Source organism: Parambassis ranga, chromosome 7 (genome assembly GCF_900634625.1).
Source record: "Parambassis ranga chromosome 7, fParRan2.1, whole genome shotgun sequence".
Taxonomy (NCBI): domain Eukaryota; kingdom Metazoa; phylum Chordata; class Actinopteri; family Ambassidae; genus Parambassis; species Parambassis ranga.
This window is the reverse complement of record NC_041028.1, coordinates 16,787,812-16,806,081: the sequence shown is the minus strand read 5'-3', so window position 1 is coordinate 16,806,081 and position 18,270 is coordinate 16,787,812. Positions and strand designations below refer to the sequence as shown.

General features: G+C 42.1%; 3 protein-coding genes across 4 annotated transcripts in view; 2 read left to right on the top strand and 1 right to left on the bottom strand.

Annotated features, from left to right (window-relative positions):
- Positions 1-8,181, top strand: part of cacna1db (calcium channel, voltage-dependent, L type, alpha 1D subunit, b) — a 52,187-nt gene extending 44,006 nt beyond the window's left edge. Inside the window, exons 39-49 of the mRNA XM_028409326.1 lie at positions 437-538; positions 2,000-2,130; positions 2,877-2,990; positions 3,092-3,555; positions 3,796-3,822; positions 4,189-4,329; positions 4,416-4,576; positions 4,679-4,791; positions 4,890-5,024; positions 5,254-5,439; positions 5,577-8,181. Coding sequence (XP_028265127.1) covers positions 437-538; positions 2,000-2,130; positions 2,877-2,990; positions 3,092-3,555; positions 3,796-3,822; positions 4,189-4,329; positions 4,416-4,576; positions 4,679-4,791; positions 4,890-5,024; positions 5,254-5,439; positions 5,577-5,876 — 1,874 coding nt within the window. The 3' untranslated portion in view covers positions 5,877-8,181. The remainder of the gene's footprint in view (positions 1-436; positions 539-1,999; positions 2,131-2,876; positions 2,991-3,091; positions 3,556-3,795; positions 3,823-4,188; positions 4,330-4,415; positions 4,577-4,678; positions 4,792-4,889; positions 5,025-5,253; positions 5,440-5,576) is intronic.
- On the bottom strand, positions 8,161-15,206 carry chdh (choline dehydrogenase). The gene is made up of 10 exons (XM_028409319.1): positions 15,115-15,206; positions 13,183-13,643; positions 12,772-13,002; positions 12,204-12,370; positions 11,836-11,987; positions 11,636-11,765; positions 11,409-11,543; positions 10,676-10,818; positions 10,151-10,253; positions 8,161-10,011 (listed from the first exon to the last, which is right to left on the bottom strand). The coding sequence occupies exons 2-10, from the start codon at positions 13,584-13,586 to the stop codon at positions 9,593-9,595; spliced, it is 1,884 nt and encodes a 627-aa protein (XP_028265120.1). The 5' UTR covers positions 13,587-13,643; positions 15,115-15,206; the 3' UTR covers positions 8,161-9,592.
- il17rb (interleukin 17 receptor B) lies at positions 14,940-18,219 on the top strand. 2 transcript variants are annotated; one of them, XM_028409325.1, is made up of 10 exons: positions 14,940-15,366; positions 15,459-15,483; positions 15,891-16,011; positions 16,185-16,291; positions 16,390-16,522; positions 16,642-16,677; positions 16,867-16,896; positions 17,009-17,089; positions 17,220-17,497; positions 17,670-18,219. In XM_028409325.1, the coding sequence occupies exons 3-10, from the start codon at positions 16,002-16,004 to the stop codon at positions 18,108-18,110; spliced, it is 1,116 nt and encodes a 371-aa protein (XP_028265126.1). In that variant the 5' UTR covers positions 14,940-15,366; positions 15,459-15,483; positions 15,891-16,001; the 3' UTR covers positions 18,111-18,219. The 2 variants fall into 2 exon arrangements, with proteins under 2 accessions (XP_028265126.1, XP_028265125.1); XM_028409324.1 differs by having other exon boundaries at positions 14,945-15,366; positions 15,891-16,004.
- The last annotated feature ends 51 nt before the right edge of the window (positions 18,220-18,270 follow it).

Genomic DNA, 18,270 nt, shown 5'->3' with positions numbered 1-18,270 from the left:
GTTGAAACTTTGATTTCAGTATAATGAACTTTAAGCAATATATGGAGCAATATTACGTTACATTGATAAAATTAATATCAATTCATAGATCAGATTAAAGATATAAAGGCTTATTAATGCATCACATAAGGATGTGCGTGTTTATTATTTGGCCACAAGAGGGAGCCATAAATATTCAGTAGTGTTGAGGACATGGCACAACAACAGGGCACGTAAATGATTGAATACAATGTAATTAGTTAAGGTAAATAATGGGTGACCATGAAGCCTGGGAGAGAAAGAGAACACACACTCAGAGCCACATACCACTTATCACACAATATATTAACAGTATATATATATATATATATATACATATGTATTTGTAGGATTATTATACATAAAAATATTTGTTTATATTTATTTTTATTATTTAATTATCACTTCTTTATCTAAGGTAACCTGGAGCAAGCCAATGAGGAGCTCAGAGCTGTGATCAAGAAGATCTGGAAGAGGACCAGCATGAAGCTGCTGGACCAAGTGGTGCCCCCTGCAGGCGGTCAGTGGTTATTACACAGACATATGAGCGACATGGCTTGCAATAACATGAGTTATGTAGCGATGAAGGATCATTATTCTGTAGGAATATTTTACACCAGGTTATATTCGTTAGCTGTTATTCAATACATGTATACTTATACTGTGTATTAATAAATAAAACACAGAGGGTCATCATGTTACAGCCAGCTGGTTACTTCCACTCAAAACAGATGTGACGTCCTCCTGCTTTATCCGTGTAGCTTCTTTAGTGTCTGTGCTTACTATGCTTCTGCTTGCCGGACTTATTTCTACTGCATGCCTCTTTGTGTGTTAGTTGCTAACTCTTCTCTCTCACTTTGTTTTTTTTTTTTTTAACTCCTTCCTGCCGAGCTTCTCTGGTCCACAGCTTCCTGCACTTTCAGTCGCTGGCCTTCTGTCTTCTCTTTCTGCCGTCCTGAGCTCTTTAGAGCAGTTCTGTTTTAGTATGGTGGCATGAAACTAGGCTGATACTTCTCTTTGAAAAATAAATCCATCAGGTTGTGTCCAGAAGGAAAATCTGCTGTGAGAATTGCTTGAATTATAGCAAAAAATTAACCCCACTATACATAAGATAAATAAAATGACATCCTCTGATGTCTGTAATGACAGGCTTTCTTTCTGGACAGACCCTTTTGTAGTCTCTCTCTGGCTGTGTCGGGTGCTGTAGAGAAACAGGTCAGGTGCTTTGGGATGGATCATAATTTTAGCCCCCACCACTCAGTTTGTCGAGTTGGAGGGAGTCTTGCGTCCATCTTAAAGCATCCATCTTGATGACATCTGTCACTCTGTGACAACTTTCCTACACACCCTGATTCAGCCCTGCTTTTTTAGTGTTCAGGCTCTCTTCCCCTGTTTGCTTTGGCAACCACTTACTCTGAGGGGATCAGACCCACACTTGATTATCCTCCTTGCATGAGAGCTGGTCTGTTTGTGTGTGTAGTTTCCTTTTTGTGTTAGAGGATGTGTAGAGCTGACTTTCTGTTGATGTTGCCGCTGTCTTGCATGTGCTTCTTACTGCGGGCTGTTTTTTTTGTTTGACAAATTAGCTGTACATGCTGTTTGTCTCAGTTTCCACGCAGCATGTGTGTGTGTGTGTGTGTGTGAGTGTGTGTGAGGGATGGAGGACTGATTAATACCTGCGCACACACAGCTGCAGACATGAAGCAAGATAAGCGCTGCAGGCATAGATGTTATCTGTTAAACCCTGCGGTGTGTGCAAATGTCATTAGACAGGCAGACAAACATGTAGCTGTAATTAGAGCTCCCATGGTCACTTCCTTTTTTCATTTTCCTTTGAACACACACACTGTTACAGTTTCCATGTTTGAAGTGGTGGCTTAGATTTCCATAGATACTGGATAATAAAAGAACTGAGGTGTGTGTGTGTGTGTATTTTGGTGCTTACGCGGGAGGCCTTGGTGTGTCTGGTCTGTCCTCTCAGATGACGAGGTAACAGTGGGGAAGTTCTATGCCACCTTCCTGATACAGGACTACTTCAGAAAGTTCAAGAGGCGCAAAGAGCAAGGTCTGGTGGGAAGGCGTTCATGGGAGAACCCAACCTTAGCTCTACAGGTGAGTAAAATACAGTGTCTATGTGATGTGGTGCCACCATACACAAAGCATGCCCACGGAAGGCCAAAGGTAGTTTGTCACTTCCTTCACTCTCTAACAAGATGCTGGAAACATTCCTCAATGATTTTACTGTCAACATGGCAGCATCCAACAGTTGGCAAAGATTTGCAGCACATTCAAGGTGCTGTTTTAGACTGAGATCTGTTGACTTTTTGGAGGCCATTTTATTGCAGTGAACTGACTGTCATGTTCCAAAAAACAGTTTGAGATTAGTTGCTACCTATTCTCTAAAGACTGGAAAAATCTAATGGATCTAAAGTGGCTGTTAAATTGCTCAGCAAAGGTATTCTACACCCCAAAAGATAAAGTGATCTGCTTATGTTCCTGTCAGTGTGTCAGAAATGACCATTTTTGAAAACGATGCCATATTGGGGCCAGAGATGGGGCAGTAGAGGTCAAAATGTGAACCTGCATTGTTGCTGATCCAACCAAACCCCCACATACTTCTGTGTCTTGCACTTGGCTGCTCCATCAGCCTCTGACTGTGACATCATTTCATCCTTTTTTTTGCCAACAATGACTAATAAGATAAGAACATACTGAAAAAATGAGCACTCAAACACAGATCGGTGTTATTAAAAAAAACTAGCTAACGAGCCACAAATCATCTCTGGGAAAAAAAGCTGTCATGCTGTCCAGGACACACATTGTATAAAGGTTTATGACCATGGGTGCTGTCTTTGCAGGCGGGCCTGCGAACTCTTCATGACATTGGACCAGAGATCCAACGAGCCATATCATGTGACCTACAGGAGGAAGGCCTAGTAGAAAACGGAGAGGAAGAGGAGGAAATATACAGGGTAAACCTTCATAAAGTTCCCCTCAAATCTTTTAAGACAGCCCATTGTAACTTATTATGCGGTTCTGTTGAAGTTCTTATTGGTTTCTGGTGTCTCCACAGCGTAATGGCTGTCTTTTTGGGAACCACATCAACCATGTCAGCGGGGATCAGCAGGGCTCCTCACACCCGACCACCGTCACACAGCGGCCGCTGCAGATCCTGCCCTTCTCCTGTAGCGCCTCCATTGAACCTATCCAAATTAGCAGGAGAGCCAGCAGCAACGACAGGGAAGGAGAGACCGAGATGGACTCTCCGCCCATCCAGTACAATCATCATCATCATCATCATCATCACAGCCCTCATCTGTTCAATTACTCCGGCTGTAATTCCACCACTTGTCCCCAATCACCAATACCCTCCAATGCCAACCTCAACAATGCCAACGTGCCCTCACTTCTCTCCATGACCGCTGGAAGGCAGCAGAAGTGTTTGCTAAGACGGAATCGCCCGTCCTCCACCAAAAATGGATCAACCACTTACAGCAAAGGAGGACGAGACAAGACTTGGAGGTCACACTCTACAAGGTAATGGCGGACCACTTGGAAACAGCTTCATGTTAGTGCAGTCATTATAGACTGACAACAGAATGCCAGAAAGGCAGAATAAGGGTGTTTGATCCTCAAACTACCCAGCATGACCTTTTTCCCTATAGATGACTGTCATTTTAAGCCTGTTTGTCCTCTTGTGTCATTGCATGTTACCTCTCTTCCCATTCTGTCCCACCCTCCTGTGCGTCCCTGACCCATCTCCTCTCCTTGGATCAGGAGTCGCTACTATGAGGCCTATATTAGGTATGTACATGATGTTACAAAGTACAGTGCTGGCAATAAATTAATAAATATTTTGGATTACTTCAGCATACTTAGTTATTTGCATGGACCACAACGACCCAGTTGTTCCCTGACCTTTTATTTTCTTCAGCATCAAGTGAGCCGCTATTAGACCAGGAAATGTCACCTACATTTACAATTTAGAGTGAATAATGCATTCTAATGCAATATATTAGATATTTTATATTCTAAACCTTAAAGGAACTTTGTTACTTGGGTGGCATTTTGCTCCAAACGCTGTCGGATCTTGACCTTGTTTTTAATCCTTAAGCAGATATTATTAATTAAAAAAAGGGATTCACTGTATTTTTTCTATTTTCATGGCAGGTCAGAAAGTGGCGGAGGACTTTACCCCACCGTTCGGCGAGAAGAGCCAGGGGGCGGGGACAGCGATGACGACCGAGGCTCAGGAGAATACTACAGCGGGGAGGAGTTCCATGAAGATGACATCATGCTCACAAAGGACAGGTACCATGACGACAAGAACATGCTTACCACGAGGAACAGTTCTTCTTTATGTTCACTGCATCAAGCTTATTTCATCTCTTCCACAGGTTGTCCAAAAAGGACAGCCGTGATGTTACAGAGGTAGATTTTGACCTTGAAGTTTCAAGGTGTGATCAGCAGTCTGATAGTTACTTTGATGATGACCAGCAGCCTATCTGTGAGGATGGTAGGCGGTCACCAAGGAGATGGTTTTTACCTTCACCTCAGGGTGAGCTGCTTTATTATTATTATTGTATTGTTTTTATTATCGTTCACCTCACATCTTTCCTTAAATGTCACTCACAGACTCATTGTTTGTGTGTCGTCTTAGCCTCCCACAGACCAACGTTCAGCTTTGAGTGTCTACGCCGAAGAAGCAGTCAAGATGACGCTCCTCCCTCTCCGTCATGCACAGCTCTTCCGCTACACCTGGTGCAGCAACAGGTGCGCACACAGACAGAGGATCGCACGCAGCTTTGTTGTGTAATGTATATCATGAACAGCACCTTTGAGTGGCCTCACTCACTCACTCACTTCCTCAGGTTATGGCGGTGGCCGGCCTCGATGCCAGTAGACTTTACCGGCTGTCTCCGACCAGGTCGCAGCGCTCATGGGCCACGCCTCCTGCCTCCCCTATTGGCCGTGACTACTCGCCCTCGTACACACCGCTCATACAGGTCTCAGCACTGTGACAGAAGACAGCATTGGTTTAGATTTCAATTAAACTGCACCAGAGTTTAAAAGGCTTCCATAGCAACACTGGTTAAATTGCAATGGAGTATGAACACTATGTGATCAAAAGTAAATGGACACATAACGGTGTCCATCAGGGAAGACCCTAAACTTTAGTAACCTCCACAGTATGATCCTGATTGCAGATGTGTGTGTGTTTGTGTGTGTGCTCAGGTTGACTGGCGCAGTTCTGGAAGTGTTAGCAGCCTCCCTGGAGCCGTGAAGAGGAGCTCGTGGTACACAGATGGTCCGGACGGCTCTCCCAGCCGTAGCCGCTCTCCTTCACGCCTGCAGCTACCCGCTAATAGCTGCTCACACTTACTGCAAAAGAAAGGAAGTGCAAATAGTCTGGTGGAAGCTGTGAGTACAAAACAAAGCTCTGTTCAACTGAATCCATCAGAAAACTGGATCGTCTGTACATGATGTGAATTAAGGAAAGGATAAAAATGACGTCACGTTTTCAGATTTGTAATTATCTTCCTGTCATTGTGTTTCAGGTGCTGATATCCGAAGGTTTGGGCAAATATGCCAGGGACCCCAATTTTGTGTCCGCAACCAAACATGAGATCGCAGACGCCTGCGAGATAACCATAGACGAAATGGAGAGCGCTGCCACAAACCTGCTGAACGGGAACGTGGGTAACTGCAACACCGGGGGTACGGGGAACTCGGACTCACGTGCCGTCGCGCACCTTAGGGACCACAGTATCCGGGACTACAGCGATGAGGAGCCGTACGTGGCTGTGAAATGTGAGGAGGACCTAACAGACGAGATGATATGCATCACTTTGCTATAGCAGTGGCCTCACACTGGATTATATTTAGGTTTTTTTTTTTAATTGAAATTTTTACCACAGTGAAAAGGGAAGATGTAAAAACAGGGATGGATAAGAGAACAAAGTGCCTTGTTTTTTCTCTTTCTGTTGAGTGGAGAACAGAAGTGATGGTCGAGTTTATGGATACAAATTCAGACCAATCAACCAACCAGGAATTCAATACATTCCTCAAAAGACGTTTATAATTTCTTTGTTATTGACTATGGTTTAATACAGCTCATAGATTTATTGTAGTGACTGAGGATCAGCTAAATCAGCCTTAATTGGAGGGTGTTTGCATCCGTACAGTATACTGGGTGAACAATGTGAGGATGGCGGCTCTGTCGCTGTTCTGCTGCACCGTTTATGATGACCTCTCTCAAGCAAGGCCACCAATCCTACGCTGTTCACTCAGTATTTACTCAGAGCCAATACAACACAACGTGTGCCACCATTCCGATCACTCGCTGACCACAGTGTGGGGAATGTTTCTAACGTTAGATTTATTCCCAAACCGAGTTCATTTCAATAGAGTGTTCAGTTCAGAGGCAAACACTCTAAAAACATGTGGACATGCTGCAAAATGTCCAGCCCTCACTTGAACTCCATGTACATAAACATGTATGTGATTTGAACCTTTATATTTTCACCTCCATGACTCTAATTACTTAAAAAAAAACACTTGAAATAAACACACGTTTTGTTGTTTATTTCAGTTAATCAGGCTGATCCAAAGCAATGACAGTTGGTATGTTTGAATGGAGCTGCTCTGGATTCTTCAGGGGTATACGTTGTTCTCTGTTTTTGACTTGAAGAGGAAGCCACATATCAAAAGAAAAAGACTTTGTCCTCTGGCATGTCCCTCTGTTTTATGTCTGTCCCCCTTATTTACAACAACAACACTGCTACAGTTTGCTCTTTTTTTACCCAGCATGACTGCGAAGCCAAAAATATATAGAAAAGAAACATTTTGGTTTCATCATTCGCTGCTTTCAACTTCACTTCTGAACTCTTTGGGAGGCATTCTTTGCTTGCTTAAATTTATTTAAAATTACCGTCAGTCCAGATGTTCCTTGAAATTCTGTTAGAGTTAGGATTAGGTCAGAATTTAGATTATTCTCTAAATTCTCTCTAAAGTCACAATTTAGTGTCAGAATTTTCTTTGCCTCTTAAATTTAAAGAAAAAAATGTGTTGCAATTTCTCTTTGAATTCCAAGGTTAAAGTTGAAAAAGACATGTGTGTGCATGACTGATAGCACCAGGGCATGCAGTCTTTCCAATCTGGAATGTCAAACTACTTCGGGGGAAAACTTTTGATGACAATAAAACAAACGAAGTCCTGTCTGATAGCTGAAGCAGAGTCTCCATCTGTCAACAGTCATGACAGATTTCACTTCTTTCTGCAGTTTAATTTGATTTTGATTTGATGTGTCAGATAACCTCACACGACCCAAATAACTGAATTAACCCATAGATTTTTTTTGTTTGGGTGTGTTCTTGAGATGAAATGGTGGATGTCTAGTGCTGCCCGTTTTTTCATGCACAAATATCCAAAACAATCTGCCAGCTGATTAAACAACACAGTGAAGAGAAGCAACACTTATGCACAGTTACCCCACCACCAACCAATGTTTGTTTACCACTGCCAACTGTAAAAGACATGTCTTCGGGTCAACTTTAAAAGAAAAAAAAGAAAAAGAAAAGAAAACCTGGTGCGTCAGGTGGTGGGCGATTTTTTTTTTTTTCTTAATCTCAATACTGTTGTCAGGTCAATCAAAGGGCTTCTTCGAAACCAAAACAGGGGGTCATGGAGTGCTTTTACACACGTTATTACTCATAGATTACTCATGTTTTAACTATTGTTATTGCTGTGCACCCTTTATTGTGGCGATTGTGTGACTGCTGCAGGTGTTTAATGGACAGTTTCCTGGATTTTTTCCAGTTTTTCATACCCAGGGTGAAACTGCGGTTAAAAAAAACTGCATATGTGCAAAAGATCAAACTGATAGTCTACCTCAGGCGTACCACAGTCCTGAGTTGTATTTCAGCAACGATGAGAACTTTTTGTTTCTTGTGTAAATGCAGCCAAAGGTTACATGTTGGTTTCTCTATGAGGTGGCCATGTTTTTTTTAAGTTCCTGCTGCAAATTCTGTCTGATAAGTCCATAAGTAAGGGGAAACAGATTTAGCACCATCAGAAGTTGTTTTTTTTGTCCAAATACATTTAGTTTTATCAAAAGAGACAGAACCACAAACACTACACAGCTTTGTTGTGCAACACAGCTTTATTGTGAAGTCTATGAAATGACATCAATGTATAAAATCTGTACAGTGTTTTTGTAAAAAGTGATACCCTCTCTCCTTTCTACCCATCTGTTGTATGAATATTAAAAAAAATGCTCTATCTACTTTGTAGCAAAAGCACTAGTACCTTTTAGATTTTGTACCAATCACCCCCCCCCCCCCCTGTTTTGTAAATCTGATCTTTTGCCTGCAAATGAGGAACATGCTGATTTTTTTTTGTAATGATCGCCTAATAAAGTCACGAGGACAAGGTCAGGACGGGGTGTTTACAATCAATGCAGAACAAGCAAGCGAAAAATTCTTCACATTAATTTTCCCTTCATGATTCACACGTTTCCTCCTTCATTAAGACACGGATGATTTTAACATTCCAGTCATTGTACAATACTGCGTTATAATGTAAACAATAATCGATGAGATGCAATATATACTCTATGGCGTAGTGCAAAGCTTAATAAGACGGCACTTATAATAATAATCCTATTGCATTTGATTTGAATTCATAGCTTAGATTTGAATGTCAGTCACATTCTGTTTATAAAGTAATTAACACTGAAGATTAAACATACTGAGGCACCGTGGCGTTAATAAATTCTTCATCTCATCAGCTACACACAATCGTCTTTGTGAACACACACACACCTAAAATTTAAAGTCTGTTTTTGGTGAAGTTTAGTCTTTAGTATTTAGTGTATACACCATTTATCGTTCGAGTTCGTAGATAATCTGAAACGGTGCCTTTAAGAGCTTCTACCTCTTTGAGATGTGTACCCTTGGCTGAAAGTGTGCTATAGTGAGGTCAGACTGTGATGGCATTAAAAAACATGTATAACTTTAAATTCAGCAGCTTGAGAGTTTGTAGGGTTTTGCATTGAGAAGATGTTGTTCCCTGTAGTGTGAGTGAAAAAGTGAAATGCACTCATTATTTGAGATGATCCACCAGAAACGGTTTTACACAACCTTTTCGGTCATTTGTCGCCACTGTCTCATGTTGCTAGCATCAAATTTGATGAATAAAATAGTGTTTTTGTTTACTGTGGCTTATTCAGAACATGATGACAAGGAATTTGAACCAAACTGCAGATTTTATGCAGATTATATCACCGGCTCGCTGAAATGACACCTCTGAAAACAGAACTGCTAAAAGTGCATGTTTTCAGGAAGGAAGAGGCTTGTTACCTTGGTGACAGCTGATCTAAACAGACAACACAATGTGTTGCCGACACTGTTTGGACAAACAATCTTGACTGGCTGCTGTGAACCATGTTTGACTAAATAAAATCTATGAATTATTACGTTCCTGAGAACATCGGCAGTCAATCTAACAGACAAACTTTCACTGCCGCTGTTTGCTTGCAATTGATAATGTTGTGATGTGATGACTACCTCACTGTTTATCTCTGCGTGTCCAGTGTCCGTGGTTGGTACACGGGAACACCTGTGTCAGCAAGTGGGGGGCGCCCTCTGATGATATCAGCAGCCTTCTCTGCCATCATGATGGTCGGAGCGTTCAGGTTTCCGCTGACAATGCTTGGCATGATGGAGGCGTCCACCACACGCAGCCGCTCCAGACCGAGAACACGCGCGTTCGAGTCGACCACCGCCATGCGGTCAGAGGGAGATCCCATTTTGCAGGTGCAGGACGGGTGGTAGGCGCTGTCTGCCTTCTGGCGGACAAAGGCGTCGATGTCTGCGTCAGATTGGACCTGAGGACCCGGCTGGACTTCGGGACCACGAAATGATTCAAAGGCCTTCTGGGCAAAAATCTCTCTGGAGAGTTTGACACACTCCCTGAACTCCCACACATCCATATCTGACAGGAGGGGAGGCAATGACGATCAGAAACGTGCTCAAAGATGAAAATATTTCTTCAGTTATTCAATCTTTTTAAAAGCAAAGAATCTAAAGAGGGACACCGATGTACTCTGTGATGTACAGGGACTACATCTTACCAGTGGAGAGATAGTTAGGCTGCAGAATTGGGTGATCCAGAGGGTTGGGGCTCTTCAGCTTCATCCAGCCAATACTGGTGCTTCTCATTGGCCCAACATGAACCTGCAACACCACAACATTACTGGTCAACCTTAAACCAATCTGACTGACACCACATTTTTTTCAATTAGGATGGAGCTGGCCATTACTAGGATTTATTGTATTGTTAATAATTCATTTGCCAGATGGAAACTGTGCTGCTATGGTTGCAGGGTCATTTGCATCACTTCCATAGAAGACCATGTAGGAATTGTTATCAGTTCCATGGAGATACATTTACTTAGGAAAGCAGCTGTAAATATATAATGATTCAAAGGAAAGGCTGTTTCTTGGAAGCAGTAACTGGCTTTCCATGGAAATGCACAGGTAAGTTCCTTACCTAGGCTTTGCACAATTAATAACATGCAGAATAAATACTGTAATTGTTCTCTTTCTCTGTTGTGTCATGCTGGTGGCAGTACTGTTTGCACACAAGCTTAACACACCTGATAAGCCTCGATCTTGGAGGCAACACGTCCATGGTCGATGACTTGTGAGGGCAGAAAGTGAAACTGGATATCAGGGTGTGTGACCTTCGGTCGACTGCGAATGAAGCCTCCACTCTCCAAGTGTGCTGTTGCTCCATAACCTGGCATTGTGGTAAGTGAGATGATGTGACACAGTGTCATCAGGTAGACACACTAAAAAAAAACACCAAGCTCACCAATCCTGACTCATCCTGTGTACTGTCACAATTAACTACGATCTGACTCTGCATCACAGAATGCTGCTGCTCTTCAGACTGATCCTGTGTATTACACATATCCACACACAGTCTTCAAAACAACATATGCTGCAGGCAAATGTGCCTCCTGAGAACTGTTGGCTTTGAGTTGGAACTTTGTGTTTCACATTTAACAGACCATTAGTGCTGCGCTGCTGATCACTCAGGGATGATAGGCTAACTGCCTCTTCCAAAGGGAAAAAAAAATACGATGGCCAACTGTGAGAGACAATTGTTATTTAAATTGCCATTTAAAATGTCTTGTACGATTTATAATCACTTTATATTAAATTATATTTGTTGTTTCACACGAGTATTAAAAGACAGCAAGTCAGGTCATGTTGCTGGCTTCCACAGAAACATGCAGGAGAAGGTGGGTATGATCATGTAAGTGTTGCGTGTGTAATATTTTTTAACTATACTCTAATTTCTTCAACTTTTGCAACTTCAGTTACCAGTGAACACGGTGAGCCACTCCAGTCCTATCTTGACCATGCGGAAAGGCTTCTGTGCCTTGTACAGGGTAATGGGCTGAGTGCACTGCTGCTGGACATAGAGCTCCAAATGGTCCTGCAGGTTACTACCAACACCTGAGAGAGGGCAGAGAGAAGGAAGGCAAGAAGATGACTTAATACCCCTCACTGTAATACAACAAAAATGCCTCCAGCAATATATAATTCACCTGGTAGGTGCTGTATTACAGGAATGTCAAGTTGTTTCAGATCATCTGCATTTCCCACCCCAGACAGCATGAGGAGCTGTGGGGAGTTGATGGCTCCTCCGCTCAATATGACTTCTTTTTCTGCAAACACCTGAACAGAAAAACGGAGTGAGCCTACTTCTTTATACTTCAATATTTACTGTAACATTTTTGTCCCTTACCCTTTTTGTCTGTCCATTCTGTGTGTACTCCACGCCTACAGCTCGCTTGCCATCAAACAGGATCTTGGTGGTGAGACAGCGCACCTCTGTCTTCAGATTGGGGCGCCCCAGGGCTGGTCTCAGGTAGGCGCTGGCTGTGCTCCACCTCTTGCCTGAACAGTTTTTAGGCAGTGAAAGGTACATCCTACAAGTTTCAGATATCAACATAGCAAATCTTGTGTGTAAAATAACAACACTAACAACACTTTATGCTCATTTAGACTACCTCACATCCTCTCTCTCACACTGAATTAGGTTAGGAAAGTAACTTATGATACAATACTATTACAATTCATTGCCCATGATAACAATGGTGTGGCAGTATTCACCTTTATAAATGGTCATGTCCATCCAGCCCAGCCCTTCCTGTTGGTATCCATTCATGTCATCAGTAAAAGGGTATCCTGCCTGCCGCCCCGCCTCAATAAACGCCTTGTGAAGGGGATGGTTAGTTTTCCCTCTGGATACACGAAGAGGGCCGCTGCCACCTCTGTACCTGCAACGCAAAGAAGAAACAAAATGAGAGCAGCTCAGTTCAGGGAATCAATGATCAATACTAAAGGAGTATTAGTCATTTTATTTTCACGGTTGCTATCTTTCTGAGATATGCTGTCTATATTATTATCAGACAAATGAGATGGTTTTATTTTAATCGTTCTTTTCCAGTCTCTCTATGTATAATGCACATAACACACAGATTGCGTGGTGAATGTAATCTGATTTAAAAACAGATGCTGACAGTGTGAAATCCTTTTGAATTTAAATGCCAAGTGGCACATTTTAAACTAAAAGTATGGAAAGGCCGTGTGATGCTCTGACAATCAGCTGGTGTGTAATCAGGACAGTGACGTGGCTGGGGATGAAAAGAGCATCAGAGTCTTTTTTTTGGTTTGGTACCTGTTTTCTCCCAACTCATGACACTGAGCTTTCCTGAAGTAAGGCAGACAGCGTTCGTAATCCCAGCCCTCTGCGCCCTCTCTCTGCCAACGGTTGTAGTCTTCGGCGTGCCCGCGGATGTACACCATGGCATTGAGAGAAGAGGACCCTCCCCAAACCCGCCCCCTCGGCCAGTACAACACCCGGTTATCCATGTGGGCCTGAGGTAAAGTGTGATAGTACCAGTTAAACCTGGAGAGAAATGAAAAGAACAGGTCTGTATACCATTTGAACCTGTGTCAAACCTAATTTGGACTTTTTTTTTTTTTTTTTAAATTGCTCTTCAACAGTTTACAAAAAGTGAATTGTGTAGTCATAAATGAAAGACACTAAACTGTACAGAACTACAGTGAGATAATTCAGTTACTGTACTTGTCATCGCAGAGGTTGTAGGTCAGTGCAGCTGGCATGTGTATCTTCCACGAGAGTCGTACACTGCCTAGCAGCATGTCCTTAGGCCCGGCCTCCAGCAGCAACACAGACTCATGGGCATCCTCTGTCAAGCGGTTAGCAAGAACGCAGCCCGCCGATCCCGCTCCAACGATGACATAGCTGAAGGATGGTGTTTTCTGATTGGCTGTGGGGGATGATGAAGCTGAGGCACTGAAGCATTTGTAATGGTTGGAGGTGCAGAAGGGAAAGAAAGAGCCATTTTGGCTAGTCTTGGGGTCAATATGAGATTTCTGCCAGCGCCCGCTGTCCCTCAGAACTCCACACCGAGTCCCTGTCAACACTCTTTGGACCCCAATGTGGCCTCGTGTGGCCAATGACAACATTCTGGGAAGATTTTCTTCATTCACTGGAAAACGGAACGGCACACATTGAAGGACACGCTGGAGGAGGAAAATAATGAATAAACTTTAAAACAAACAGAACTCATCTTTATTTTATAAATGATTCAATTCCAAGTAAGTGGCATCAATTAGAAACTGTTAACTCCTGAATTAACTCCTGAATTAACTCCAAGTCCTGAATTTCCCCTTGGGGATTAATGAAGTATATATCTAACAATATGTAATTATTTACAATGACCTGCTTGCTTTATAATCAACCTTTGTACACCTGCTGTCCTTCCTCATTGTTGCCTGGAAACAAATCCAGTCTGAACAAACCGTGTTCAACTTTAGCATACTGCTAGTCTGTATTTAATTGTCTTAATGCTGCTGTCTACCACATCTGCAACTGGTGATTGTTTGCATTATTGATTGATTGTCCATAATTAATCAATCAATGTAATTCTGATGTTTTATGAGTGGAAAATATTCTGAAAACACTCTTGTTTTCCAGACTAACACCTGAGCTATATTCATTGACTGCCTGCTGCGGTGTTAGAGCATATGTGAAGATATGTGAAGATACATTTTGTGTGTTTGTCAGCTTCCTGTTTCCGTTCAAAGAAACGATCCAGCTGTGGAAGAATTCACTCGTGACGGCTGGGTGCCCACATACTCCTGCTGCCTATGCAGTGTACGTGTGGCACATGTTGCCCTTCTCAGAAGTCACAGCTTAGGTTTAATAATGTTTGTCGTTATTTTTTTCCACAGTTTGTGTTCCAATTTGGACAGATAAAACTCTTACGTCACATTTCTCAGCAGAGGCCTCACTTTGCAATTCGGTCTGATAAGACCCAACATCAAGCTGAATCAGCAAACCACAAGATCAGCAAGAGAGAGTGTGTGTGTGTGTGTGTATCAAGTGTGCAATAAAGTATCTGCCTGGTTGTAAACCTTTAGTCTGAGGACAATTACTTATTGTGTCCTCATACATAAAATACTTAAGTACAGTCTGACATGACAGGGAGACATATGTAGGTCACGACTGTCATATCAGCTAACAGCAGCAGCTCACTATCAGTCTGTCTGTGTTCTGCAAATAATTGAAAATATCAACGGGTCTCTTCCAACAAAAACAAACAAACAAACAAACGTATTCCTGTAACTTTCAGACTTACTTTCTACGCTCATTTACTGCGTTGAATGTTTAAAGTGAGAATTACGCAACAGTGCACACGTTTTGTTGTTTATAAGTTACAGTTTGATCCTTTAAAAGCAGCTTCAGTGAGTGAAGCTGGCTGTGACAGCGCTGCTGAGACTTTTGTTAAGATTTAGCCGTAAATCGCATGAACTGCTGAAACTGTGGTTAGCGGTCCGAAGCTCGTACACTCGCCTGGACTTCATGGCCAGGAGACAGAATGGACAATCACCGAGTGTCCCCAAACTATCATTTAATATTAGGTGGGGTAGTTTACATGCAGGCAGATGCGGTGAGGTGTCTGATAAGGCAGCGGAATACAGCGGAGCTTACCTTGTTTTTCCAGGGAAACTGTCGGGAACCCCTCACTGTCACCGAGGAAGTGGTGGTGGGCGGGGCTTAGGGGGCTGCACCCGCGCGTTACCGTAACGGAGGATTTATTCACCGACAGCATCACAGGCGCACACGCGCTGCGGATGTCTGTGTTTCTACGTGTGTTTTACGTCTTGTTTTTAAGCCACGATGTGGACCGTGATGCTGCTTTTATTCGCTCATGTCGCGATGCTGGCGGCGACCAACGACATCGTAAGTTCTCGACTTTATGTTATTTTAATTGTTTATATTAAAGTAAAATAATGATCTCACGTGATTGATCTGTTTCTTTGATGTCTTTGCAGAAACTAGATTGTGGCATTTTTCACGGTAGGCCATTTATATATATACATACATATATATATATATATATATATAGTTATTTCTTATTTTGTTGTTATTATAATTAATAATAAGCAACATGGCTGGCGTGATATATGGAAATCTACATACTCTTAACAAATTAATTAATACAGCATTGAGTCTCAAAAAGTGTTTGTTTCTTTGCTCAGACTGAACAGAGTTCAGTGCGTTAAAAAGTCACGTTTTATGGATCATGGTGTTACAAAATTGTTTTAGTTCTTTGTCTATCTGTGATGGTCCAACACACTCACACACACACACACACACACTGTGGTCCAGGACAAGTGGGTAGGTCTACAGATGATGGATGGATACAACTTGTTTCAACTTGTGGGATCACACTGTTCTCTCTCTGTCTCTCTCTCTTGTTCCAGGATTTCGCCAAGTTAATAACCTCTCTTCATCAAAGCCAGCGGACTTGAAAGTGGAGCTGCAGACAAAGGGAGCAGCTGACGTTTTGAACATAAGCTGGGCGATCAACATAGATGGTAGGAGGTACATTTTGTATGTTTTCCATGTTTCTACTTTATTGTTTTTATTCTTACATTATAATATTATTATAGATTATATTATTAGTCAGTGTAAACTTATGTCATGCTTCCTTAAAGACATGGATTCCATTGACTGGCTCTAATTGATGTGTGATGTCATTTTTTTCGGTCTTGCAGCTAGTATTGATTACCTGACAGGCACATGGATCGAAATATCAGGACAACCAGATCACTTATGTAAATATAATCCACCTCTGGCCGAAGCAGGCCTTGTCGGGGAGAAGGTATCCTCAATGAAATTTGGATTAATTATAGATTTTTTTATGCCTTTAATTGTTTACACAGCATGAATAAAATAAGCATGTTATCTCTTCATATCTAGATATGGTTTCATTATGCAGTAAACACAAGCTATGGACGCACCACAGTAACTGTTTCTAATTTTCCTTTGCCTGGAGTGGGAGGTGGCAAGGTTCACATATCATACTCTATTTACATTCCTCGTCATGTGCTGCGTGAGTTCCTATAACTTTACTGATGCTCTTTTTTTCAAAGCACTAATTAATACTTTTCTTAAAATTTGGGCCAGAAAATGTTAATGTTGATAAAAGCTGGAATATCTTTTATTTCCTAGCAACTGTCAGACCCAGTACTCCTGAAGGAACAACAGGTGAGCAGTTCAATGTGTTTGAAGGTTTGAATTGAGTTTTATACATTCACGCCCCTTTTTCTGTTTGATTGAAATCATTTACATACATGAGAATGAAAAGCATCTGCATGTCAAAATGTCTGTATGACTTGTATGCATATGTGTTAAGTATCACAATCCTTAAAGAATTTGTTAAATTGTTCATTCCAGTGGAGATCATTTCTGAGCCCGGTGTTTCAGGTAAGACTCACACAGCACTCTTACTACACTAATTCACTTCAACCTAGTTTAGGTTTAACCTAGTCTGAGTGAGGTTTGAGTGCAGCATTATAATTTGTGGTTTTCTGTGCAGGTATGACAGCAACAAATGTCATCATTCTTATTCTTGGAGGATTGGGTGGTTTGATGATCCTGAGTTTCTGCTACCTAATCTGTAAGTACATGACAGACCCCAATTTATGACATGCATGATGCATAATATCTCTCTCTCTCTCCCAGAAATGTGTCTGGATTCTTTTAAACAATCCATTTGACCTCTCCTTTCTGGTTTTCTTACTCCCAAGATAAAAGTTGTGGATCCAATGTTGTTTCAAAAACATTGGGTTTCAAAAACATACCTAAGTCTCCAATGGCTCCGACTCCTGTGCTTGTGGTGTACCCTGCTGAGAGTGCAGCCTTCCATCGGGCTGTGGTGGAGCTGGCAGAGTTCCTGCAGTGGCATGGTGGCTGCAGCGTGGCCATTGATATGTGGCAGCAAGAAAAGATCGCAGAGCTGGGGCCGATGCGCTGGCTGGCAGAACAGGCTAACCGTGCAGATCAAGTGCTCATCGTCTGCCCGCAGGTAGACACAGGAAAGCATCTATTTTTCCAATATTTTTCTGCTGCATCATTTTTATTGGTGAAACCTCTGTATTTTTAAATCAATGAGCGCAAAAAGTGCAAACATTGTTTCAGCTGAGTGTATTGGTTACCCATATTATTGAATAAACCTCTCTCCTTGTCTGGCCTTTCAGCCCTCTTCAGAGTCCAACCGGTATCATCCCAACTACAGCTTTCCAGAACCCTGTGTTCCAGCTGCAGCTCATGACCTTTACCCTCTAGTTCTCAACATGGTGGCGAGTCATGCAAAGAGTGCAAGTGAGCTGGCTAAGTTCTGCGTGGTACAGCTGGGAGAGCAGCAGGTCAAGAGACCTCAGACCTTTCCACTGGAACTGATGGCCTGTAAGTCCTTTTGTTTGATGAAGGATTTGAACAAGCTGTGCAAGAGCCTTTGTGCTCAGTGTAAAGGTGGAAAGATGTCCAATCTGTTGTTCAGACCAGTGCTTTTCTACAATGAAAAGAGCACAGCAAAGTTGAGGGAAGCTGTAGAAATGCTAAAGGGACATCAGCCAAGCATTTCCAAAGAAGAGCAATTATTAGTCTGCAGCCATCTCTGTTTAAACATCTGTAACTGATGGGTGAGAAAGTTGGGTTATATAAGAAAACTGTATAACTGTATCCGTTATTATGTTTTGTACGAGTTTTATTTTCTTACATATGATATAAAGATGTTTTTGGACATGTGTTGGAGAGTTTTGATCTGTGATATGTGAATTAAAGAACTGCTTTACATGG